The sequence below is a fragment of the Saccopteryx bilineata genome, chromosome 2, assembly GCF_036850765.1.
Source record: "Saccopteryx bilineata isolate mSacBil1 chromosome 2, mSacBil1_pri_phased_curated, whole genome shotgun sequence".
Lineage (NCBI taxonomy): Eukaryota > Metazoa > Chordata > Mammalia > Chiroptera > Emballonuridae > Saccopteryx > Saccopteryx bilineata.
The window spans coordinates 294,656,065-294,681,932 of record NC_089491.1 but is presented as its reverse complement, the minus strand read 5'-3'; the positions used below and the strand labels follow the sequence as shown (position 1 = coordinate 294,681,932).

The 25,868-nt window shown below is 45.3% G+C and overlaps 1 protein-coding gene and 1 non-coding gene across 2 annotated transcripts in view; one reads left to right on the top strand and one right to left on the bottom strand.

The window, feature by feature from the left end:
- CENPF (centromere protein F) overlaps positions 1-24,334 on the top strand; it is a 58,298-nt gene extending 33,964 nt beyond the window's left edge. The window contains exons 13-20 of the mRNA XM_066261366.1: positions 104-2,953; positions 4,210-5,055; positions 7,858-8,034; positions 8,363-8,524; positions 10,893-11,055; positions 12,215-12,664; positions 18,151-18,329; positions 23,426-24,334. Of these exons, the coding sequence (XP_066117463.1) occupies positions 104-2,953; positions 4,210-5,055; positions 7,858-8,034; positions 8,363-8,524; positions 10,893-11,055; positions 12,215-12,664; positions 18,151-18,329; positions 23,426-23,623 (5,025 nt within the window). The 3' untranslated portion in view covers positions 23,624-24,334. The remainder of the gene's footprint in view (positions 1-103; positions 2,954-4,209; positions 5,056-7,857; positions 8,035-8,362; positions 8,525-10,892; positions 11,056-12,214; positions 12,665-18,150; positions 18,330-23,425) is intronic.
- TRNAS-GGA (transfer RNA serine (anticodon GGA)) lies at positions 14,747-14,822 on the bottom strand. Its single transcript has one exon. It is a non-coding gene; the product is annotated as a tRNA-Ser (tRNA).
- Positions 24,335-25,868: the final 1,534 nt, after the last annotated feature.

Here is a 25,868-nt window from a genome sequence, read left to right as displayed (position 1 = left end):
GCAGAGGCAAAAAGCCAGTTTCTATAAAGTAATAATTAAGCCTGTTCTATTATAATTCTTCCTGAAAAGTAAAATGCATTCTCATTGTATATTACAACTGCAGGCTATTCTCGTTGGAAACAATAGCTGTGACTCAAGTGAATCAGAAGAATGTACTTCAGCAGCTGAAGAGAGAACACCAAAGCAAGACATTCATCCAGTCTGTGACAAAGGTGGCCAGCAGGACCTCAGTCTGGAGATGGAGAAAGTCTCGAAGACAGGGGCAGCTATGCCGGCAGGAGAACGTTCTCAGGAGCAGTCCCCAGAGACCCGTTTTGAGTCCCTAGTGGAGGACAAAACCCAGGACTTCTCAGAAGACATTTCTGGATTGTCACTTTCTGGCCCTGATGCTCCGGTACCAGTGGGTTTCCCAGAGACTCAGGTAACCATTCAGAATCTCCAGCAGCAGGTAAAAGAGACATCACGTGAGAATCTGCGATTACTTCATGCCGTAGAGGAACGTGACCAAAATGTTGAAATTTTGCGAAGTGAAATAAAAGAGTTAGACTTAAAACTCAATTTACAGCAGGTACAGCTAACTACCAAGATTGAAACGTGCAGAGAATTGGGGGAAACAGTTGAGGAACTTAAGAAGGAAAAATTCGATCTAATGGAAAAGTTGAAATCCTTTTCTTGTGATAACCCGGAGTTCTGCCAGAGAGTAGAAGGTCCAGAATGCCTCAACTCTAGTTTAGAAGCAGGCACAGCTACATTGTCAAATGAAGTTGCTGAAGGTGACGTAGCCAAGGTCAATGATAGCTGGAGAGAGAGGTTCCATGATGTGGAAGGGGAGCTGGAGAGGACCAAGTCTGAGAAAGGTCACCTTGAGCAGCATGTCCGTGCCGTGGAAGCTGACCTCCAGGCAGTGCGGACAGACAAGCTCCATTTAGAAAATGACAATGAAAACAAGCAGCGTGTTATATGCTGTCTTGAGGAAGAACTCTCTGGGGTCACAAGTGAGAGAAACCGACTTCATGGAGACTTAGCTACTTTGTCAAAAGAAAACAAAGACCTGGGCCTGGTGTCCGAGAAGATGAAGGAGAGAATACAAGAGCTGGAATCCCGCCAAGCGGAGTGTCTCCACCACATTGACGCGGTGGAAGCTGAGATCAAGGACAAAACGCAGCAACTTCAGACCTTGTCCGCCGATGTCAGCGGGCTGGTCGAGGATAAAGCCCGCCTCCTAGAGCAGCTGCAGAGTTCAGAAAAGGACTCACAGGCGCTGTCTTTGGTAAAACACGAGCTGGAAAACCAAATCGGACAGTTGAATCACGAGAAGGAATCTCTTGTAAGGGAATCCGAAAGCATGCAGAACCAACTACGTGAAATGGAACAGGAGAAGCTGACGGTCACCAAGGCCCTGGAGGCTGCGGTCATGGAGAAGGGTGAGGTCGTCGTGAGGCTGAACTCAACGCAGGACGAGGTGCGTCAGCTGAGGACTGGCATTGAGAAACTGAGGGTCCGCATTGAGGCCGACGAACAGAAGCAGCTCCATGCCTTAGAGAAACTGAAAGACAGCGAGCGCAGGAATGATTCGCTTCAAGACAGAGTTGAGAATCTTGAAAGGGAATTGCAGATGGCGGAGGAAAACCAAGAGGCGGTGATCCTTGATGCTGAGAATGCCAAAGCAGAGATCGAGACCCTCAAATCACAAATAGAATTGACCAGCGGACGACTGGAAGCCTTAGAATTAGACCTTGTGGCTGTCAAGTCCGAAAAAGAAAATCTGACCCAGCAGCTGCAGGAAAAACAAGGTCAGGTGTCTGAATTGGACACATTACTCTCTTCATTTAAAAACCTAGTAGAGGAAAAGGAACAAGAAAAAATACAGGTGAAAGAAGAATTTAAGGCCACAGTGGAAATGCTTCAGGCAGAATGGGAAGAGCTGACCAAGCAGGTGGCAGCCTTGTGTGGTGACCAAGAGACCGGGGAGGTCACAGCACAGAGCCTGGGCTCCTCAGTGCAGGGAGTTCACCTGCTGAGAAACAGCATTGAAAAGCTGAAAGCCCACCTAGAAGCTGATGAAAAGAAGCACCTCCATGTCTTAGAAACACTGCAGGATAGCGAGCACCACGCAGATTTGCTTAAGGAGAGAGTCGAGGACCTGGAAAGAGAACTAGAAATGTCAAGAAAAATCCACGAGCACGTGGTTCTGGAGGCAGGGAGCTCCAAAGCAGAGGTTGAGACCCTACAAGCCCAGATAGAGAGGATGGCCCCAAATCTGAGAGACCTGGAGTTAGCTCTTGTCAATATCAGGTCAGAAAAAGAAAGTCTGACAGAGGAATTACAAAAAGAGCAAGGGCGAGTATCTGAATTGGAAATATCAAAATCTTCACTTGAAAATCTGTTGCGAGAGAAAGAAGAGGAAAATGTTCAGCTGAAGAAAGACTCTAAGATCGCTGAGGAGAGGCTTCAGACACAATTAAATGATCTAAAGGAGAAGGTGGCAGCCTTGTGTGATGACAAGGAGACCTGGAAGGCCAGGGAACAGGACCTGAGTGATCAAGTAGGTCATCTTGAACATGAGAAGTCTCAGTTGCTGCAAGGCCTGGACGAGGCCAAAAGTAATCACATTATTTTGCAGTCTTCTGTGAATAGCCTCATTCAAGAGGTAGAAGATGGCAAACAGAAACTCGAGAAGAAAGAGGAAGAAATCAACGGACTAAAAACTCAAATCCAAGACCAAGAGGAGCTCCTCACTAAACTGTCCCAGGTGGAAGGAGAGCAGCAAGTTTGGAAGAAGCAAAAGGCAGACCTGGAGAATCTGATGGTGGAGTTGGAGCAGAAGATCCAAAGACTGCAGTCCAAAAACGACTCCCTGCAGGACACCTTCGTGGCGCTGCAGCGTTCTTACATGGACCTGGAGAAAGAGCTGGAGGTGACAAAAATGGAAAAAGTATCCTTTGTTGAACAAGTAAGTGGCTCTATCTACATTTGCTGTGTTAACTGTGAGGGAGGGAAACCCTTAGGGGAGTGGTATTTCCCTCTGGACTGTGTTTGTAGTATTGGACCAGACTTGGTATAAAGGCTTGAAGTTTTGAAGTTCATGGGGTCTTGAACTTGGAGGACATTGACTTGGCTCCAGCAATAGTGACTCTGCGTGGGCATACATTTGCATGGGACTCTTATGGATTGGCCCAGGGTTTCAATATGGTACCAGGACTTGGGGAAGCTGTAGGTTGTGCACACAGTTCCTGGTTCTAATTATACTTCCTGTTCCCACAAGGCGTCAGAATAATGGGCTCCCTGTACCCAAGTGAGAACCACTGCTATCGAGAGTATAACAGGTACTGGTTAGGATCAGAAGGGATCCCCTTTGTGCCTGCCTTGCCTTTATTGCCTTTAGGAGAAAGAACTATTAAAGATGATATAATTGTCATCAATAGAACCCTTGCGGCTTCCAGGGTCTTTGCTGGGATCTCTGCTTTCCATCCCCTCTCTTGTGACTTCTCGTGTAATCTCCTGTTTCGTTAGCTGATGCTTAAGGGAAGATTCTGCCATCAAAAGGCACACTTATTAATGAAAAATTAAGTTTTTGCCCTTATGCTTGCTTACTGATCTCAGAGAGGGATTCCTTTCAATCACATTTTTACTGGACAAATATTAAAGGAGAAAGGGTATGCAATTTATCGTAACTATTTTCCAAGAATTTCAAGTGTTTGGATGGCTTGCAAGAGGTGGTGGTTCTGGTGGAGATGATTAAAAAACTACCATGCTGTTTTAACATCAAGGAGCACATGCAAACAACAGAGCTCTAGCTGGCTGTAACTAATCACAGCCACGCTGTTTGCAGCTTAGTTTGGCATTGGAGGATTAGTGTGAGAGGTCCAAGAAATGATGAAAATCTAAGACGCTGTCTCATTCAGTAGTCTCTGATGTTTAAGTTTAATTCAAATTAACATCTTTACGAAGGATTTTAATAGTAATATTATCTTTCCTTGTCATTCCTATCCTTATCGCTGTCTTTTATGAAATCTTGGTTCAGAAGAAAAGGTAAGCTCACCAGCAGGATTTGAGCATATTAGTTGAGTGGATTAGGAAGGGGAGGATTAGCTGGGATGTATTTTCTTATTGAAGCCTGAAATGATGTCATGAACATGTTGTATCAGAGGATTAATTTGATCAAAACAGACAACCAGAAGCAGATTCTAATGGCCAATTAAATTTCAGGTAAATGCAATGACTTCTAAGGAAGCCGAGCTGCAGAGTCAAGTGCACGAGATGATCCAGAAGATGACAGAGCTGAAGGAAGAATTCACTGGGGAGAAGAACAGGCTCACTGAGGAGAAGAACAGGTTCACTGAGAAGAAGAACAGGCTCACTGAGGAGAAGAACAGGCTCACTGAGGAGAACAACAGGCTCACTGAAGAGAAGAACAGGCTCACTGAGGAGAAGAACAGGCTCTCTGAGGAGAACAACAGGCTCACTGAGGAGGAGAACAGGCTCACTGAGGAGAAGAACAGGCTCACTGGAGAGAAGAACAGGCTCACTGAGGAGAAGAACAGGCTCACTGAGGAGAAGAACAGGCTCACTGAGGAGAAGAACAGGCTCACTGAGGAGAACAACAGGCTCACTGAAGAGAAGAACAGGCTCACTGAGGAGAAGAACAGGCTCTCTGAGGAGAACAACAGGCTCACTGAGGAGGAGAACAGGCTCACTGAGGAGAAGAACAGGCTCACTGGAGAGAAGAACAGGCTCACTGAGGAGAAGAACAGGCTCACTGAGGAGAAGAACAGGCTCACTGGGGAGAAGAACAGGCTCACCGAGGAGAAGAACAGGCTCACCGAGGAGAAGAACAGGCTCACCGGGGAGAAGAACAGGCTCACTGAGGAGAAGAACAGGCTCACTGAGGAGAAGAACAGGCTCTCTGAGGAGAACAACAGGCTCACTGAGGAGAAGAACAGGCTCACTGGAGAGAAGAACAGGCTCACTGAGGAGAAGAACAGGCTCAGTGAGGAGAAGAACAGGCTCACTGAGGAGTTAACGTTAATGTTGGAGGAAACGAAGACCAGCAAAGTAAGTTTCTCTGTGACAGATTGGTAATTCAGCGTGCACCTTCTCCTTGTTAGTTTTTGTAAAATCTTCTGTAATGCACTGAACTTTTTTTTAGCTTTTGAAAAAAGAACCCCGCGCTTATGTCATGCTAAGACTTGCAGTAATCTTCACCAGCCAGTGCGGACTGTCCTGGCCCAGAAGGAGTCACGAGAGGCCTGGGAATACATGACCAGGCCTGTCATGGAGCCCAAATGCTTTTTCATAGAAGAGGACCCTTGTACTATGTTAACTTCCATCAGAAATAGATTTCATGCAGCTTTCAATAAGCTATTTTCTTAGCTTGACGCAGACTACAAGCCAGAATGTTGCTAGAGACAGATGCACTGAACTTGCTGAGAAATAGCAACAGAAAGGAAGTTACAGTGAAATGTATGTAAAGTTAGAGCAGTCTTGGGTGTGATTTAAGAGCACGGTGAGTGTGGCCGATCTGTAGCATTTGGGCCGCCACTCCGCACTGCTGTTCCTGTAGCAGGCACTGCAGATTCACGCCACCTCCCTCTCTCCTGAATCACTCAACACTGAGTCCCGGGGAGGGTGGGGGGTGGGGTGGCGCTGTGCATGCAGAGCGGCAAGTGCAGTGACACGGCAGGCATTCCTGTCCCCAAACTGTCCCCAAGCTGTCCCTGTGCAGCTCATCCCTGAGGAACACTTAGGAAAGGATAGTGAAACAGAGTTGGGATTATGACCCTGAATAATTACAAAAAGTTGAAATATTTGTAAGAACCAGTATAAAAAGTTGGGGAGCCCTAGCCAGGTGGTTTAGTAGATAGCATCATCCCAATATGCCGTGGTTGCAGGTTTGATCCTTGGTCAGGGCACATATAAGAATCAACCAATGAGTGCATAAATAAGTGGAACAACCAAAGTTGGGGAAATTTCTACTATAAATACTGTATTTAAGCAAATGAAAATTTATAACTTTTTGGCATTTAGTCTCAACAATTGACTTAAGGAGTTTTCTGGCAGTGCTGTGTGGAAGGAGTTTGTACTGGTGATAAATTTGAGTATTGCATCCGCTGAAATCTTCGGCACTGAGCAGCGGGCAACTGTCCCAAATATTATTGTTTGCATTTCATTTGTAGGCTCTGCTGAAAAGAAAAGCTAGTTGTTTAGCCTTCAGTTTATGCAGATGAGTGTGTTAGCTTACAGGTGTTTTATTCACTCATGTATTCATTCTATAAATTATAAGTACTACTAAGCTTAGGGAACAGAACGTTGAACCATAGCTCTCCTGGGATTGTTGTACTCATAGAGCTCACAGTCTAGACACACAATAAGCCATTAAATAGGAAACATGAAAAAGTCACAAACTGTTAGTGCTATCAAAGATTCTTTATTGCAGAATAATTGGGAATTGGGGTGTGGGGGTAGGTGATCACAGAATGTCGCCTGTAGGATCAGAAGTCAGCCCCGCAAAAAATTGGCTAGATGAGTAGGCAGAACCTCTGGGTCTGGAGAACAGTGTGGTAGCATCCTTGAGACTGAAAAGACCTTAGCCCCAGCTGGAGAGTTCCGTTGGTTAGAGCGTTGTCTAGAAGCCCAGAAGTTACTGGTTGGATCCCCGGTCCGCACATACAGGAACAGATCGATGTCTCTCTGTCTCTCTCTCTCTCTCTCCTTTCACTAAAATCAGTAAATAAAAATGTAAAAAAAGGACTTAGCATCCTTTTTAGAAATTGAAAGGACCCCATTGTGTCTGCAATCAGACAGAAAATGATATGATAAAAGATGGGACAGGAGGGAAGACCATAGTAACGTGTTAGAACAAAATCTGAAATGACACCAAACACGTGAGGCTGAGTTTAAAGGAAAGGTTTGGGGTGGATACATTCATTTGGCTGGTTCAAAATATAGGTTTTATTTAAAAATTACGGGAGTGGTGGAAAATACAGACCAAGCCCAGAGGACTCTGGTGTGCAGGGTGAGATGGAGGAGGGAGGTGAGCAGGAGACTGCGAGGACATGATGACGCAGATGAGCGAGGGTCGTGTCCTACCAGCCAGCGTGGAGGCTCTCTCAGGACAGGAGGAAGGGTCAGCGGCTTCAGATCCGACTTAGAGTTAAATGAGGACTGAAGCGTGCCCCTCGGATTTGCAGTGTGGAGGTGGATGATCTCATGGCATCTATTTCAGGGAGTTGGGTTGAAAGCAGGTTGCAGTGGGTCGAGTGAACGGGAGGTGCGGAAGAGGATGTGGCATGTATATAGACACATACAGAAACCATTGTTTGTGATCAGGCATGGGGAAGGCAGATCCTTCAGGGATGGGGTTTTGCTTGCCCGTGCAGAGGAGAGAGGGGGGCACAAGAGTTCACCACATTTAGAGGGAAATTCTTACAGTGATAGAACATAGATGCTAAGCTGGCCGAGGAAGAGCATGTAAGTCTGGAGGGCTTGAGTGTGAAGGTTGTGATGGCGGTGCTGTTGACGAGGGCAAGGAGCTACCGCAGTGAGCCTCATACCCGGGAGGGAGTTGGGGTGTGGAGCCTGGGTTGTCCCAGAGTGGTTGCTTGAAGTCAGGTTTCAGAAATTCTGTGCTCCCATGGGTGTGACCTTGGGGCTAGCTGGACTGGAATAGAAGAAATTATCATTGGAAATGAAGTTGAAATTTAAAGTGAATGCATTGCTAAGGACTATGGCACCATTCTGGATAGATTTTTGTCTTGCCCATCAACTATTTTCCCCCTCAGTCCTCAGTATTTCCTGAAGATATATATATCCAGGTTCTTAATTATTTCCCCCTGATTGTATTACTCATCTCATTAGAGTCAATTGAAGGAATTAATACTCGAAAACAGTGAATTGAAAAGGAGCTTGGATTGCCGACGCAAAGACCAGATGGAGAAGCAAGAGAAAATGACAGAAGAAATAGCTGCATATCAGCTGCAGCTTCAGGATGTGGAAAGGACACACCACGCTTTGCTCCTGGACACAAACAAGCAGGTGAACCGAGGAGTGCGGTTATGGGGAGCTGGGGAGGGCGTGTTGACTATGGTGATGAGGCATTTCTTGCAAGAAGATCAAAGGTCTGCATTATTATTATGCTACCTGAAGGGTCCCCTTCTGTTAACTTTTTTTCCCTTGGTTACCTGTACATGTCTCATTTTATAAGTGATTTTTAAAAAGTACATTTCCACTTTGGAATAGAACAGTAGGAGAGTAGCAAAGCCATTTGAAATGGTCCTTGGAACGGCAGTTTTCTTTTTTGTTTGATTTGCTTACAGTGTTTTTCACTGAGCCTCCTGGTTAAAGTTGCCTTTTTCTGCCCTAGCATGAAAAGGAAATCCAGACATATCGAGAAAAATTGACTTCTAAAGAAGAATGTCTCAGCTCACAGAAGGTGGAGATAGACCTCCTCAAGGCCAGTAAAGAAGAACTCAATAATTCTTTGAAAACAACCACTGTGATTTTAGAAGAATTGAAGAAAACAAAGGTGTGCTTACTTCTCGTTGCTCCATCACTTATAGTGGGTTATATGGAATGATAGTGGTTTTAATGATATCAAATGATGAGGGTTCATTTTAATTTTCATGAAACCTTTTTGTAGCTTTAAATAAAATCACTCATCAATTCTCTGCTGAGTTATTTTTAAAAAAATCAGTGGATAGCCTACAGTCTCAAGGCTTGAATAAACTATAATACTGCTCAGTGACCCCTCTCAAACTAGACAATGTAAAGACTTCTCAAGATGGACATGAAGATCAGTAAGACTAGGGCAGGCCCCTTAGCTGTAGGTATTAATTGGGTAGGTAATTCCAAAGTCTTACTTGATGGATCCAATTCACTGCTGCCACCTAACCTACCCACTGCCCTCTGGCTTCCAAGGTGTATGGACCGTTTGGTCAGGCACCTATATGTGTGCATTCTTCTCTTCCTGTCCTCATGGGGACCAGAGTAAAAGGAGGTAAGCCCTACTCTCAGGATTCTTAGATGGGAGTTATTCTACATATTTGGAATGGGAGGCTATTTTGATACCTACAGATATTTTTCATAAAACGAGTACCGTCCAGAGTGTATAATAATGAATCTGGAAAATAAATTATCTTCCAATAAAGGCCTTTACTAAAAGATGACTTAAAAATTTAAAATTATATTAATTATAATTTATTGTATATATTTATATTGAATATATACAAACAGAAAACTAGGTATAAACTTCTTAGGTTTGTTGCTCTTACGCACTTATCAAGGTGAAGGAAATATACCAATAGAATACAAACTAGTAAAATCCAGAATAATATTAATGATCAGTGATACCCTATTACACAATGATAGATATTAGATGTAATAATAGAAATAAGTAGCTTCAGGTCAACTTTTTTTATTTTTATTTTTTATTTTTTACAGAGACGGAGAGAGAGAGTCAGAGTGAGGGATAGATAGTGACAGACAGACAGGAATGGAGAGATGAGAAGCATCAATCATTAGTTGCGCTTGCGACACTTTAGTTGTTCATTGATTGCTTTCTCATATGTGCCTTGACCATGGGCCTTCAGCAGACCGAGTAACCCCTTTCTTGAGCCAGTGACCTTGGGTCCAAGCTGGTGAGCTTTGTTCAAACCAGATGAGCCCGCGCTCAAGCTGGCGACCTCGGGGTCTCGAACCTGGGTCTTCCACATCCCAGTCTGACACTCTATCCACTGTGCCACCGCCTGGCCAGGCAGGTCAACTTTTTATTTACTTACTTTCTGCCTTTTTAATCTTTGACAGTTTTACTGTGGGCAATGTTTATTTATATACGTACCATGTACAAAATGGTGCATTGTTGAGTCTATTCAGATACATATCATTGCAGTGAAGTACCAGTTAATAAGCATTGTTGAAATTGGATTAATCCATCTCTAATCCAATTATGGTTAGAATCAGAAATAGGGAGTTTCACAAGTGCAGATTTTCTGCAACATTGCTAATAAATGATTTCAAGATGAAATGTACAAGGAATGAAATCACTAGCAACATGAATATTGTTTTTCTTTTTTTTTCATAGTAGTTTGGCTTGTCTTTATGTATTCATGATCTCTTACCAGAAACTCTTAGAATTCAATTGTTTTAGAATTCTGCATTTGTTAGATAGTATATAATACAATGCATATGCCACATATTATATAATATCCTAGGAATATCTGGTGTAATACTTCATACCATTTCACATTACTGTAGCAAAATGTGAATATTCTCACAAGGTAGGGTAAATAACAACCAAGTGCCTTGCTATTAGTTCAAGTTTTGCCTCCAAATCATTTTCAGAGCTTTCTTGGAGGTGGCAATTGGGTGAAGGAACTTGAATGTGCATTACTGAGTTGTGCGTGATGCCACAGTCCACCCACTATTCTGTTCAGTTTCTAGTTGAGCTACTTATAACTTGTAAATTTGTATTGTGAGCCATAATATTGTTTAGACTTCACTTGGCGTAACTAAAACTAGTGTCAACCTTAGGTACTGAAATTTTGCACCAGCACAAGATGACAATTGGGAACATAATTCTCTCAGAGAGGATTTTGACCCACCCCCAGGTGTGAATTCCATTGGATAAACACAGGTGTGGGGAGCCACTTAAGAGAATATTATCTCAGAAGCTATGCTCTATGCTTGTTGACACTGAGTGACAAAACCTGTGTCTACTAGGGACACTTAGGAAACCGAGGAGAAAAAGTGAATTGTTTTCACCTTTAAATGTTTTAGTTTGAACACAGTAATTCTTAAAGTTACAAAATGCTGTTTTTAATTATGTCTCATAATTATTTTCTTATCTGTTCATAAAAAGAAATCGAAGGTTTTAAATTCAAGTGTTTGTTTGTTAGATGGACAGTCTGAAACACGCCAGTCAGCTGAAGAAGGACATGGAGCGTGCCCAGGGGAAAATAAAGCTGCTCATCAAATCCTGTAAGCAGCTGGAGGAGGAGAAGGCGCTGTTGCAGAAGGAGCTGTCTCGCCTGGAAGGCTCGCAAGAGCAGCAGCAGCCAGGTAGGCGCCAGCCGGGCGCTCTGCATGTCGGGTGGGATCCGGGCGCCCTGCTCTCATACTTGGGTGGGATTCAGTCTGTTCGCACTGGATCGGCAGAACTGACACCTAATTTTCTGTTGAGTTCAGTTAAACACTTGTCCATCTCCCAGTTTCTGAATTTGGTGCTCAGCTTGGGGTCATTCACAGGATTCTGAATGAAGCGTGCATTTTGAAATAGAAGTTTATAAAACGTCCCAGAAACTGACAGCGCTTTTTGCTAATGAGCCCTTCCAGGAAGAGGTTTTCCCGCGATGCCCATTTATGTAGTTCCTGTGTCAGCAGGTTGGCATCTGAGCTGGCGCTGGCAGTTGACACGTAGTCAGTTGGAGTTGTCCTCGGCCCGCCCTTGTGGGTCAACTACATGGAGGGTTGGGGGCTGTATTTTTCGGTGTGGAGGTAAAATAAGAAAGGAAAGACAACTTTTCTGCATGCATGCCCGAATGGAATGCTACTTACCGTGTGGAGAGCTGATAGCAAATGTGGTTTGAGTGGTTCTTCTGCACCGTAGCCCGGCAGGCTGGGTCAGTGGTCCTTCCTGCTGAGAAGAGTATACTCAGTGTATACTGCAGCTCTGGGGAGTTTTTCTAATGGGTTTCATGCCAACCATGGCAGCTGCAAGTTGACCAAGACTTCCACCATTATAGCGTCCCCCAAGCTTTTGTTTGTTGGACCCTCCATCACTAACAAAGGGCCTTCAAAGGTTTTTGGGACCAGCCTTGTCACTGGCCCCCTTCTGCCCGCCAGAGCGGTCACAACTGAGGCTGCGGTTCTTTTCACATATGGTGGGAGGTGTGGACAGGGACACGGGATGTGCTGAATTAATCCATTTGATCTCTTATAAATAACTACAAGGAGGTTTGATGGGTTGGCTGAAATACAAGTTTGAAATTTCAGTGGGTTTTATTTAAGCTGTCCTAATAAGATTTACGTAATCTAGAATATTTACCTTGGTATCATCCCTCCCAAACAAAGGTTGTTTGAATGACAAGAACATGTGTCGATCTATCTCCCCCACTTCTGAAAAAAACAAACAAACCCAAAACAGGTCTAAGGTTTTCTGCTTTATGATGTCTAGTGTCAACTAGAGGAGTGTCAAGTGACACGATGTGATTTTTGACAGGTACTGTTGTGGATGCTCATGTAGATGAATTAATGACTGAGGTAAAGGAACTGAAGGAAACCATTGAAGAGAAAACCAAGGAGGCAGACGAGTACCTGGATAAGTACTGTTCCCTTCTGATAAGCCACGAGAAGTTGGAGAGAGCCAAAGAGATGTTAGAAACACAAGTCGCTCGACTGAGTTCTGCTTTGCCAAAGTCGGTAGTCTTGGGATCCTCTCTAGTCCCCTCTGCTACTGAAAAGGTGTCACCCGGCCAAAGTAAAGCTCCAGGCAAAAGGCAAAGGCGAAGGTCCAGTGGGATTCATGAGGCCAAGGCGGGAAGAGCCCCTTCTGCACCAGAGTCGTTTCCCAAAAGAAGCCGGAAAGCGGTGAGAAGTGGTCTCCACCCTGCAGAGGACGTGGAAGACACTGAATTTGAGCCTGAGGGACTTCCAGAAGTTGTAAAGAAAGGTAAGGCATAATTTTAAAACAAAATTATCTGTGTTCCTCTGAAAGTCCACATGCAAAGAGACAGAAGCATTTAATTTTTAGGTTATTGTGCAACTGTACAAATGAATGTTCAGAAGCGATATCCTACTGTTAAGGTATCTGGTTTTCTTTCTGTCATAGAGACCAAATAAGGGTCATGTCAAAAAGTGCTGGTAAATTGGTAAAATGACTATTGAAAACCTGTTTAGAATTTAATATTCCTGTGCTGACAAATCCCAACATCCAGGACACCCTTCAAATGTTCCTGTCTAGTCATGTGCAACCGGGTAGGAGGTGAGCTGGAGGGTGGGCCCCATGATGCTGGCCCCTGGCTGGAGCCACGTTCCACTTTTTTTTTTTAAACCCCAGTGGTCCTCCCACTGTGGCCCAGGGACGGGGAACTGTTATTACTGGTTCATGACCCCAAAAAATGTATAGAAAGCAAGAATAGAGTTTAAAATTTTCATAGCAATGTGACATTGTGATAACATCCAAACACATAATCATTCCTCTATTGATTCATTTTTTTTTTTTGTATTTTTCTAAAGTTGGAAACAGGGAGGCAGTCAGACTCCCACATGCGCCCAACTGGGATCCACCCGGCATGCCCACCAGGGGGCGATGCTCTGCCCCTCTGGGGCGTCGCTCTGTTGCAACCAGAGCCATTCTAGTGCCTGAGGCAGAGGCCACAGAGCCATTCTCAGTGCCTGGGCCAACTTTGCCCCAATGGAGCCTTGGCTGCAGGAGGGGAAGAGAGAGACAGAGAGGAAGGAGAGGGGGAGGGGTGGAGAAGCAGATGGGCGCTTCTCCTGTGTGCCCTGGCCAGGAATCGAACCCGGGACTCCTGCACGCCAGGCGGACACTCTACCACTGAGCCAACCGGCCAGGGCCTATTAATTCATTTTTTTACTGTATTATACAAAATATCCTTCCATAGCAGATTAGAAATTACCTCTCTTCCCCTCCCCCAAATTGTTAAAACTGGTTCTTTGCCTTAGATTGTTTGCAAAGCCCTGTTCTGAGTAATGGTAGCCTGTTGGAAGTCTAGCCCCCAAGTACAGTGGTACTTTGAGATATGAACAGACCTACATACGAATTCTTTTTTTTTTTAAATACAAGCTGCGACTCGGTCTGTATTTTTGTTTGAGATCCAAGTGAAATTCTGAGATACATGTCGTGATTCGGGAAGCTGCCGCTAGTTGGCATGTTGGCACACGGGTCCAGTATCAGCAGCACAACACCAGCATCTCATTTTTTTTCATGTGTTACCCGCAGAATCAAGTTGAATCTCATGCGCTGTACTTGTTCTTGCATCATTTTTGCATTTTTTACTAACTTTTTTTGTGTGCTATCATGGGGCCGAAGAAAGTAAGTGTAAAGGACAGTGGTGAGAAGAAGAGAATGATGTCAATAGAAGTAAAGCAAGAAATAATAGGAAAACCTGAGCGTGATGTATGAGTGATTGAACTGGCAAGGCTGTACGGCCTTAATACATCTACAATTTATACCATCCTTAAACAAAAGGATGCCATCAAACGCGCAAATCCAGCGAAAGGAACTACAATTCTGTCTGAATTAAGGACAAATATCCATGAAGAAATGGAGAAACTTCTGGTGTGGGTGAAAGAGAAAGAGCTGGCAGGAGATACAGTGATGGAGACTAATATGCAAAAAGGCACGTATTATTTACTGTGACTTGAAGAAGTAAAGAACCATCAATCTCAAAAGAGGCAGCAGAAGATATGTTTTTTTTTTTTCCTGTATTTTTCTGAAGCCGGAAACGGGGAGAGACAGACAGATTCCTGCATGCGCCCGACCGAGATCCACCCGGCATGCCCACCAGGGGGCGATGCTCTGCCCACCAGGGAGCGATGCTCTGCCCCTCCGGGGGGTCACTCTGTTGCGACCAGAGCCACTCTAGCGCCTGGGGCAGAGGCCGAGGAGCCATCCCCAGCGCCCGGGCCATCTTTGCTCCAGTGGAGCCTCGGCTGCGGGAGGGGAAGAGAGAGACAGAGAGGAAGGAGAGGGGGAGGGGTGGAGAAGCAGATGGGCGCTTCTCCTGTGTGCCCTGGCCGGGAATCGAACCCGGGACTTCTGCACTCCAGGCCGACGCTCTACCACTGAGCCAACTGGCCAGGGCCCAGAAGATATGTTTAATGCAAGTCACGGCTGGTTTGAAAATTTCGAGATCTGGCATCCACTCGGTGGTGAGGCATGGTGAAGCTGCGAGTGCTGACATAAGGCAGCTGAGGAGTACTTCGTACGTTTCACTATGCTTATCGCAAAGGAAGGCTACAGCCCCCAACGTGTTCAACTGTGACGAAACAGGATTGTTTTGGAAAAAAATGCCCCGGAGGTCTTTCATCACCGCAGAGGAGAAGAAGCTGCCAGGCCATAAACCCATGAAGGACCCTCTCACCCTTGCATTGGGTGCAAATGCTAGTGGTGACTGTAAAGTAAAGCCACTGCTAGTGTATCATTCCAAAAATCCTTGACCCTTTAAGACACACAAGATTCTTAAAGAAAAACTGCAGGTTATGTGGCACGCTGACGCTAGGGCATGGGTTACGCAGTAGTTTTTATTGAATGGGTAAATCTCAGTCTTTGGTCCTGCAGTGAAGAAATATCTTCAAGAAAATAAACTCCCGATGAAAGCATTACTAATCCTTGAAAATACTCCAGCCCAACCACCTGGTCTTGAAGATGACATTCTCGATAAGTTCAAATTTGTGAAAGTCCTCTACCTCCCACCCAACACGACTTCTATCTTGCAACCTATGGATCAGCAGGTCATTTCCAACTTTAAAAAGCTTTACACAAAGCACTTTTTCTGCTGCTGCTTTGAGGTGACTGAGAATACAATTCTAACCCTTTGAGAGTTTTGGAAAGATCACTACAACATAGTGATATGTTTACACATTATTCACTTGGCCTGGCAAGAGGTTACAAGAAGAACCTTGAACTCGGCAGGGAAAAAGTTATGGCCTGATGTTGTTGTAGACAGGGACTTTGAAGGATTTGAGCCAGAGACCAAGACTGAGGTAGAAGTGTTGGAGGAGATTGTGTCTTTCGTTAAGTCAATGAGCCTGGAGGTAGATGAGGGTGACGTAAACGAGCTCATCAAGGAACATGAGGAGGAGCTTTCAACTGAGGAGTTGAAGGAGCTACAGATGATGCAACATACGGAGCTTCTGCAAGAGATTAGTAGTGAGGAGGAGGTAGAGTCGGAGGAAGTGATTTCTACAAGTGAAATTAAAGACATGCTGGCAATGTGGGAGAAGATTTCAAGGTTCATTGAAAAGAAACACCCAGAAAAAGTTTCAATTGGTCGTGCTTCAGCACTTTTTTTTTTTTTTTTTTCATTTTTCTGAAGCTGGAAACAGGGATAGACAGTCTGACAGACTTCCGCATGCGCCCAACCGGGATCCACCCGGCACGCCCACCAGGGGCGACGCTCTGCCCACCAGGGGGCGATGCTCTGCCCACCAGGGGGCGATGCTCTGCCCATCCTGGACGTCGCCATGTTGCGACCAGAGCTACTCTAGCACTTGAGGCAGAGGCCACAGAGCCATCCCCAGCGCCCGGGCCATCTTTGCTCCAATGGAGCCTTGACTGCGGGAGGGGAAGAGAGAGACAGAGAGGAAAGCACGGTGGAGGGGTGGAGAAGCAAATGGGCGCTTCTCCTGTGTGCCCTGGCCGGGAATCGAACCCGGGTCCTCTGCACGCTAGGCCGACGCTCTACCGCTGAGCCAACTGGCCAGGGCCAGCACTTTTTAATGATACTTGTTTGTCACATTTCAGTAACATTTTCAAAGACAGGCAAAAGCAAACCTCTTTGGATAGATTTTTTTTTTTTTTTTTCTGAAGCTGGAAACGGGGAGAGACAGTCAGACAGACTCCTGCATGCGCCCGACCGGGATCCACCCGGCACGCCCACCAGGGGCGATGCTCTGCCCACCAGGGGGCGATGCTCTGCCCCTCCGGGGCGTTGCTCTGTCGCCATCAGAGCCACTCTAGCACCTGGGACAGAGGCCAAGGAGCCATCCCCAGCGCCCGGGCCATCTTTGCTCCAATGGAGCCTTGGCTGCGGGAGGGGAAGAGAGAGACAGAGAGGAAGGAGAGAGGTGGGGGTGGAGAAGCAAATGGGCGCTTTCCTATGTGCCCTGGCCGGGAATCGAACCCGGCTCCCCCGCACGCCAGGCTGACGCTCTACCGCTGAGCCAACCGGCCAGGGCCTTTGTATAGATTTTTATTGAAAAGTCCTGCAAGTGAAAGTGCTGAAAGTGCAGCCAAAAAGGCGAAAACAGGTGATGATTAAATGAAAAATATGTAATGTTAAGGTTAGATAAAGTTTAAAGTTAATAAAGTACATTTTTTTACAATTAAGTTTTTGTGGTTTCATTTTAAGTAAAGAAAGTGCAGTTTTAGTTTTGTTTAAAGTAAAGAAAATGCAGTTTTAGTTTACATTTGGTGTTAAGAAAGTGCAGTTTTAGTTTACGTGTCTACAGTGCCTGCATCCCTCCCTCTCTCCTCCTCCGCCATTCACCTCCATTAGCTGCACTCATCTGTCTCCAAGGTAAGAATACAGTACTAAATAACACTTTTCTCTTTTATTTCATATATTTTGTTATGGATTGGTAAAGTATACATGTGTGTTTCTTAATTAAAAACATGTCTTTTTTTATAATTTAGGATGGTTTGGGGATGTTTCACAGGGCTGGAACAGATTAAATCTACTTCAGTTATTTTAAATGGGAGAAATTTATTTGATATACGAGTTGACTAACTTATGAGCTCGGTTATGGAATGAATTAAACTTGTATCTCAAGGTACCACTGTAGTAAGCTATTTTTCTCATTACTATTTTTATTTGTAGTTAAAGGCTTAGAAACAAAAACCAACCAAATGTTGCTTTTTTTAGCCATTAGTGCTGCTCTGGTGTGTGTGTGATGTCCTGTCGTAGTATCCTTGGGACTGATTTTGTTTGTAGTTGTCACAGATCACATGAGCTCCTGTGGAAGGAGGTGATGTACGTGGAGAGTGGAACTGAAATCATTCTCAGCCAGGTCAGGGCTCTGTCCGCAGTCTCCACATGGGTGGGGTCCCCCGAAGTAGTGGTTAGCAGCTTACATTCTCCCCCTGTACACAAGTACTGGCCTTTCTTTTTCCTTCTTTCCATTTACCTTCCCCCCCCCCCGATTTTACATAAGGTTCTGTCTGGTGTGTTCTTCAGATCTTAGAAAAGCACAAGTGAAGACATCCTCATAGAAGGAGCAAGAAAAAATTGATGCCCCCCCTTTATCCATTTTGGTTTTATATGTTTCTAATAATAGGAAACTTGTTAGTTCCAGAGAAAGCGTTTTTGGAGTTCCACTTACCTTTGTTAAAACTTGACCTACTGCGTATCATTTCCATTATAGATAGAATTGGACCTGGCAGTATTGACAGGAAGCTTCTTTTGTCCTTAGGGTTTGCTGATATCCCGACGGGAAAGACAAGCCCCTATGTCCTGCGAAGAACTACCATGGCAACAAGGACCAGCCCTCGCCTTGCTGCCCAGAAGTTAGCACCATCCCCCCTAAATATCCTCAGAGAAAATCACGCCGAAACCTCCAAACCAACAGCTGGTGGCAGCAGATCACAGAAGGTAAACTCCTGTGAACAAGTATATACAGTGTGAAACCCAGGAAATGATGGTGTGATCTGGGTAAAGATTTGACTTGAGGGCTCTTCAAAGTCTGTCCTTCCTCTCCATGAGGTATAAATAAGTCAGCAGTGAGTAGCCCCAAGGATAAACATTACAGTGTCCTGCTGTATGGGTTGCCCTTGACCCAGGAGGCCACTTACAGAGTTTAATGGGAAATGGCACTGTTAGAACTCAGAGGACTTGTAAGAAAGTTTCAGGCATTACTGTTAAGGAGTTTGAAGAGGTATTTTGTTTTTTTTGCACAGGCTTTGGTCATGATAGTTTAGTGCTTTTTTCTCTCACCCAGCTGCTGATTCTTGTTTTGTTTTTTTTTTATTACACATTTAGTTTCTACGGAAAGCACACATTTCATTAGATGGCTGAAGTGAGGAGCTCTGTAGACGGATTTTGCTGTTTTACTTGTTGGGGGCTAAGACCCTAGTGAGTTCTGTGTACCTTGTAAACAGCCCAGGAAATGTTATTTAAAGCAGAGGGAATATTTGCTTAACAGATCCTTGTAGCATGACTAACCCACGCCTGCAGCTGCCGTTTATGTACACAAACGTATGCATTGTAGTGCAGGCTCACGTTTCCTCATTTGGTTGCGCTCTCACTGTAAGTGGGATCATAAAGGGTGGGAAGGGTGAGACTCAGAAGATTTGATGCCCAGAGTGCACCTGCTCTCCCTGCCACAGTCTTGCTTTTCCTCCCACGTTTCACAAACTGGGCATCACAGGAGTATTATTGGAGATTGCTGGAATAGCTTCAAGAATTTTTAAACTTGTGAGTTTTGTTTACTTGTCAGAGTTTAAATATGCTATCTCACCTGAACCAGCAAACGAAGCTTTGAAAGTGTCGTAACCCCATGTAATCATTCTTAAGTGAGCAGGTGTTATTCTCATTAGGAGTTTTGATACCAACCTATGGTGACATTGGTGATTAGTTGCATTAGAATAAGAATGTGTTTGTAAATTTGTTTGTTGATATATAAGAGGTTAAGCATTAAGGAATTTATACATAGTATTAAGTTTGTTTGTAACTTAACTACTGTAAAGTTTTTTGTTTTTTTTTTTGTTTGTTTGTTTTTTTCTGAAGCTGGAAACGGGGAGAGACAGTCAGACAGACTCCCACATGCGCCCGACCGGGATCCACCCGGCACGCCCACCATGGGGCGATGCTCTGCCCACCAGGGGGCGATGCTCTGCCCCTCCGGGGCGTCGCTCTGCTGCTACCAGAGCCACTCTAGTGCCTGGGGCAGAGGCCAAGGAGCCATCCCCAGCGCCCGGGCCATCTTTGCTCCAATGGAGCCTTGGCTGCGGGAGGGGAAGAGAGAGACAGAGAGGAAGGAGGGAGGTGGGGGTGGAGAAGCAAATGGGCGCTTCTCCTATGTGCCCTGGCCGGGAATCGAACCTGGGTCCCCCACACGCCAGGCCGACGCTCTACTGCTGAGCCAACCGGCCAGGGCCTGTAAAGTGTTTTAAAATGCAGGGGTGAGGAGGAAAGGTCTGAAATTTTCTTTCACTCATTAAAATTGATAATCCATTACTTGTATTAGAAATATTCAACCTTGTCCTGACTGGGCAGCTAAGTTGGTTAGGCATGCTGAGGTTGTGGGTTCAGTCCCTGGTCAGGGCACACACAAGAATCAACCAATGGCTGCATAAATAAGTGGAACAACAAATCAGTGTTTCTCTGTCTCTCACTCTTTTTTTTCCCTCCCTTTCATCCTTACTTGTGTCCCTTCCTCTTTCTCTACAATCGATCAATCATTGATTTTACCATTTTGCACAACAGTTTTTCCTCCCCCATACCCCCATTTCTTTCTTCCTCTTTCCCTTCTGTCCCCTCTCTCTGTCTCATTCACTCACATTTAGAATTAACTTGGATGCTGGTAACAGCAAAACACTGAAGAGAGTATTCTGGAGAAGGTCCTGACTTCCCAGTGCCCATAAGTACAGCTTCTTTTTCTTTTTTTTTTAAATTAAGTGCGAGCAGGGGAGACATAGAGACAGACTCCCACATGTGCCCCAACTGGGATCCACCGAGCAAGCCCCCTACTAGGTGATGCGCTGCCTGTCTTGGCTCCTGCGCCGTTGCTCGGCAACCAAGCTATTTTAGCATCTGAGACGAGGCCATGAAGCCATCCTCAGTGCCCAGGGTCAACTTTGCTTGAAGCATTTGAGCCATGGCTATAGGACGGAAAGAGAAAGAAAGAGATAGGGGTGGGGAGGGAGGAGAAGCAGATGGTCACTTCTCCTGTGTGCCCTGACTGAGAATCAAACCCAGGACTTCCACACGCTGGGCCAGCGCTTTACCGCTAAGTCAACTGGCCAGGATGGCTTCTTTTCTATAAAGTAACTAGTGCCTCCAAAGAGTGAGCATTCTGAGCTTGACCAGACCTATTAACATAAGATAACCCCTCACTTGCAGTCCCGGAGTCAGGTTTAGGTCCTGGTGGAGGCTGGGCCAGTTCTGTAGGTGGCTGACTGGGCTCTGCTCCCTGCTCCTCAGTATACATGAATATCCTTCTTGCAGGTCTCACACTTACGGGGATCAAGTGAGGTATTTGGTTCTTAAAACAGGAAATCACAACACAGGAAATACCTGCTTAAAAGTCTGTCTTCTGAGTTGCAGGATGAGTTCTGTGAGGTTGCCAATGATGTTTATGGTTTACCTGTGTCCTCATGTCTAATATAACATCTGATATTCAATAGATAGTTGTTGAATGAATGGAGTTGTTGATGTTGTCCCGAGGTGACTGCAATAATAAATAGATGTTTTAAAGGTGTGTTAGGAAATCATCTCATGAAATTTCCAGACGGGTCATGGTCCCTTCTTTTATGAGGAAATGATGGTAAAGCTGTTTCGATGTGAAGTTCAAACTTCTCTAAGAAAAATGCTTTGCACACTAGGGGGCCTGCTCTCCACACGGCTGTTGAGTCTGCTGCAGTCATAACCATGGTTTCCTGCAGACTTGTGAGCAGTGTGTTAGCTACAGGCGGCAGGAGGCACCAGCAGCTGTGAATTGCAAAGCAGTTTTGTGCATGTGTGCAAATGAGGGAGGGGCTCCCTCTGAGAGGAGTTTATAGGAGATTTTGTGATTAGATACACACTCCAAAACCCAGCCTATTGGATTTTAATTTAATTCAGCATTTTTGAGTCGCCTTCTACAATGCTTGCCTCATCTGTTAAGCATATTTCATCACTCGGTTTGAAAAAAGAGAGCAAGGCATCGTTTTTCTAAAGCAGTTACTTAGAAACTCATCGTTATGATCTTTCAGCTGAAAAGACTGGCTTGAGTCTTGAGTGAGATGATCCCCTAGGTCATTTAGCGGGACAGTTAGTGACATCTGACAAAGTAAAAGGGGAAATGGGTGAAATGTGGATTAGGTGAGGCTCACTCCCTGTTACGTCTCTGGGATGAACAAACCTAGGATCTCCTGGTTTGCTGGGGACTGGGAGCCCGAGGTATGTAGACTTGATCTGAACCTGGGCTTGGTTGGTGCCAGCAGGTGGGCCACTGAATGGTGGAGGATGAAGGCGGTAGCATCACCATTTAGTGGGCCGTGAGCTTTTTCTTACTAACGAACTTCGTTTTCCACTGAGCCCTCCCCCCCCCCCCCCCCTGCCCTCCTCCCCAGTGTGGCTGCAGACCTTGTGTGTAAGACAGTGCGGGTTTGGGTGCACTTAAGAGCTCAAGGACTTGGTGAATCTGACCTCATCTCTTTTCAACAAGACTGACACTAACACACCAACATGAGAATCAAATCCAGGGCTTAAACTGATGACAGATGATCCTCTCCGTAGTTCAGAATCAGAGAAACAGAATTCAGAGGTGAGGGAAGTCCAGGGAGGGACGTGGCGATCTAATTGGGGTTAAGAAGGTTTTACTAGCTCAGTTCTCTCTCTCTTTCTGGGGAACCTGAATATTTGATTCTCCTGCATCTGATGGGCTCAAGGGAAATGACTGTCTTTTGTATCACTTTCTACCTTAAAAAAAAGTACCAGTAAAACTGTGTTTTTCCTTCAACTTTCCGTGGACAGTAATTTTCCACTGAGCCCTGCTCCTGCCCCTTCAAGGCTACTGCTCCCTTGAAGTGTCCACATGTGATCGGAGGCTGAGGCGAGATTTCCAGGGGTTTGGTCTGTCGGCCAGATCTGCTGTGTTTTCTGTAATGAAAAGTATTTAGCTGCCTTTTCAAACCACACGCTTCCTATGGAAAGACTATGAGTGGGGAAAGAATTTCCACCCCCTCCGACCGCCTCAAGGGGGGCGCTGCTGTCAGCTGCGCAGGACGCGATCTGTCACAGAGCACATCTCAGCTGGTGCCCGACACCTGTCGCCCTGGTTAGAACCTGTCCTCGGCTTTTTATTTTTTTAAATATCTTCCTACTTGACTCTTCCGCTGTTGCCTTTGGTCAATCAAGGGAAGCTTTTGTGCACTTACCTGTCCTGTTCCTCTTTTCTCTTTCTATTGTCTTCTTTTACTGCTACCTGACTCTACAAGAGGGCGTGGCTCTCATCTGCTTCTTAGAGGCTTACATTTTCTAAGGTCCTTCTTTCTCTTAAAAGGCAGGACATAGGAAGGGGATTTACTATCCCCAGGACTTTATTATTAGGTAGCTGCTCGTCTGCTGTAATTCAACTCCAGTATGGAAAGCAACAGCGATGTAAGGAGAATGGTTAAGATGCCGTGACATGGGAACAGGTGGTCGGTCTTTCAAATGTTGTAACTAGAGCTTACACGCTAGGAAGGTGCCATGACTCATTTGGGTTAAACTCATTTGAATGACAGCAGGGGCTCAATTAGGATAAATGGAAGCTGGTTTGGGTTCTCTTAGGTGTGTCTTGGACATTTGCTCCCCTTTGGCCGTAGGAGCCTGTCTCTGGCCATCAGAGGCGGCATGGAAAGTCGCAAGGTGACACTCATCAGACAGTGGTTGCATCCGACACCTTCCTAGGGAAGAAAAACTGAACCCGGACTTTGGTCACGCAGTACTCTTTGTGCTGTGGCAATGTGAATGGGATTGAAGCCTAACACATGCTTGTGTTGCAGGTCAGCGTTGCTCAGCAGAGCCCAGCGGATTCGGGCGCCATGTCCCAGGAACCCACCACGAGGCCACTCACAGTCAGCAACCGTCCTGACCGAGGCTCGCCGGACAGCCCCAGGGAGGGTCTGAGGCCCAAGCGCGGCCGGTTCGCCGCCAGCCCGGAAGCTGGTGCCCACTCCAGCGAGAACTGCAAGGTCCAGTAGCAGAGACCTTGTGTATTAGGACCCCGGCAGGTGGCGTCGTGCCAAGAGGGCTTTGTCTTTAGGTCGGGAAACATTATCAGTGGGAAGAAAACAATTCCTTATATATCCAAATGTATTGTACTCTTCAGATCTCCCATTAGAGGTATTAGAAGTCTGGGAGCCCTGTGCACCCAAGCCTCATTGATAGTCCTCTCCAGCACTGAGAATGGTAGCGCAGAAAGCTTTTTCATAATGTAGCACGTGAGTGGCAAGCGCTATATAATAATATCTGTTTGGGTGTGGATTTCACACTCAAAAAATGCAAAACATTTCATACCTCCAGTTAACAGCCCCCACAAAAATGTAAGTTTGCCTAATGTTTCATGTGTATAGTGTTGAGCATGAAATAGTTTTAGATTGAGAGTTTCTTTGAGCTGAGTCATATGAAGGAAAGCCATGTAGTAGGTTTTTAAGGAAAACACACTCATGTATACACACGTGGGTGTGGCCACCCCCTCTTCTGGTGAGTTTCCTACGCCTTTGCTTCCTTAGCCTGTACATATTTGTGTGTGTCGCTGGTGGGAGGTGCGTGTTTATTTCCGGTTGGCCTGGTGGCAGGCTCCTCAAAGGTGTAATGTATCAAATTTTCTGTCATTGTGATGTTTTTTATTAAAGGACCAATTTGTTATGCATTCTTATAAGTGGTGATGTATTAAAACAAGCTTTTTTTTTTCCTAATAAAAATTTTGCCTTTGTTTCTATAGAAGTTATTTCTAAATATAAATGCATTATGAACATTGGGACCACTCCTTGCCAACTTCAGCGACCTCTTACAATAGTAAAACCGTTCCAGTGCGTGCAGCGAGGGATCATACCCAGTTATAGCAAAAGACGACTTGGAATACGGGTCATGGAGATGATATGGGAATATACTGTGTATATCCAGTGTCTACCATATTGTGTGTCCCCATTAAATTGTATCAGTAAGGATACAAGTAAGTGGCATTTTCCAGCTCATTTTGATGACAGGATTTTGAAAATATGCAGACATTATGAGATACCGAATCTAAAAACTTTGGAACGAGTGCTTATGTCCTTGAATCATGGTAAAAATGTTTTCCAGGCCACGAGCTAGCAAAAGGTCATTTGCTCTTGGCTTTCGGTTTAAATGGATGCATAAACCTTGACCCGTACTCTCATTTATATTTTAAAATTGTCCTTTGCAAGGGTGGCCTCTGTTGTTGGATAACGCTTCAGTGATACTAAGCTACTTAGTATTCATCCGTTGAAAGTTGATATCCTGACTCGCCTCCTGTTCCTTCAGTGCTCGGGATCATGGTCTGGTGCAACATCCTCATCATAAATCATCCCAAGGCTGCCCTGCGCGCAAGGGCACGGCCCCGAGGAGACGGCGCTGGGACCAGGCCATCGGCTTATTGGCTGTCCCCAGTTATTGGAAGATTCCACTCCGTAGGTCTGGCTGAGAAGTTCTGTGGGTCCTTGAAAGCTTCTTCGTCTTTTCCCGGGGGGGTGGGGGGGCCGTAGCCACTGCTCCTTCCTTGTTATAGGGAACACTCGGCATGCCTTCCATTATCATGTTCACGACCTTATAAGTGAACAGCCAAGACATGATTCTTTCCCTTCAGCTAGCAGTACTCACAGTCGAGGAGCTGAGCTGCATATAAGATGCAAAGTCAATATGCTACCGTTCTCGCTCTGAAACACCTGGTAAGCAGGTGAGTCACGGATGAGATCCCAGCTGACAAAACTAGGGAAAACTAGACCAAGTCCAGAGGTCTAGGAGTCGAATTCTTTAAGGTGTTGATGCTGGCTGAGATAATTCTTTCATCTTGAATATTTTATAGGAACAGAAATGGCTCTGTGTTTTGGGGGAGTTGTTATCCTGAGCCCAAAGGGACTGCACCTTCAATGAATGGAATATTTAATGTAGTCTGATTTCCTAAGAGCACCCCTTCACCCCTGCACACCCACTAACCTTTGAGATGCATTGGTGGTTTCTCTCATTTGGTGCTAATCTATTTTGTGGAACTATCATTTTCACAAATTTGTTTGGACCTGGAAGGAAGTCAGGGCACGTCTTCCCAGGGCCACCTTACTCTAGGAGGGGAGACATGCTCCACTTCCCAACAGTTTGAGTCCACAAAGATGTCTAACTGCTCTTAGTTTGACTTACAACATTGATCTTAGAGTTTCCAAGTTCTTTCAAAGTCAGGCTCTGTCCGCATGTCTGGAAAGCAATTTAAAT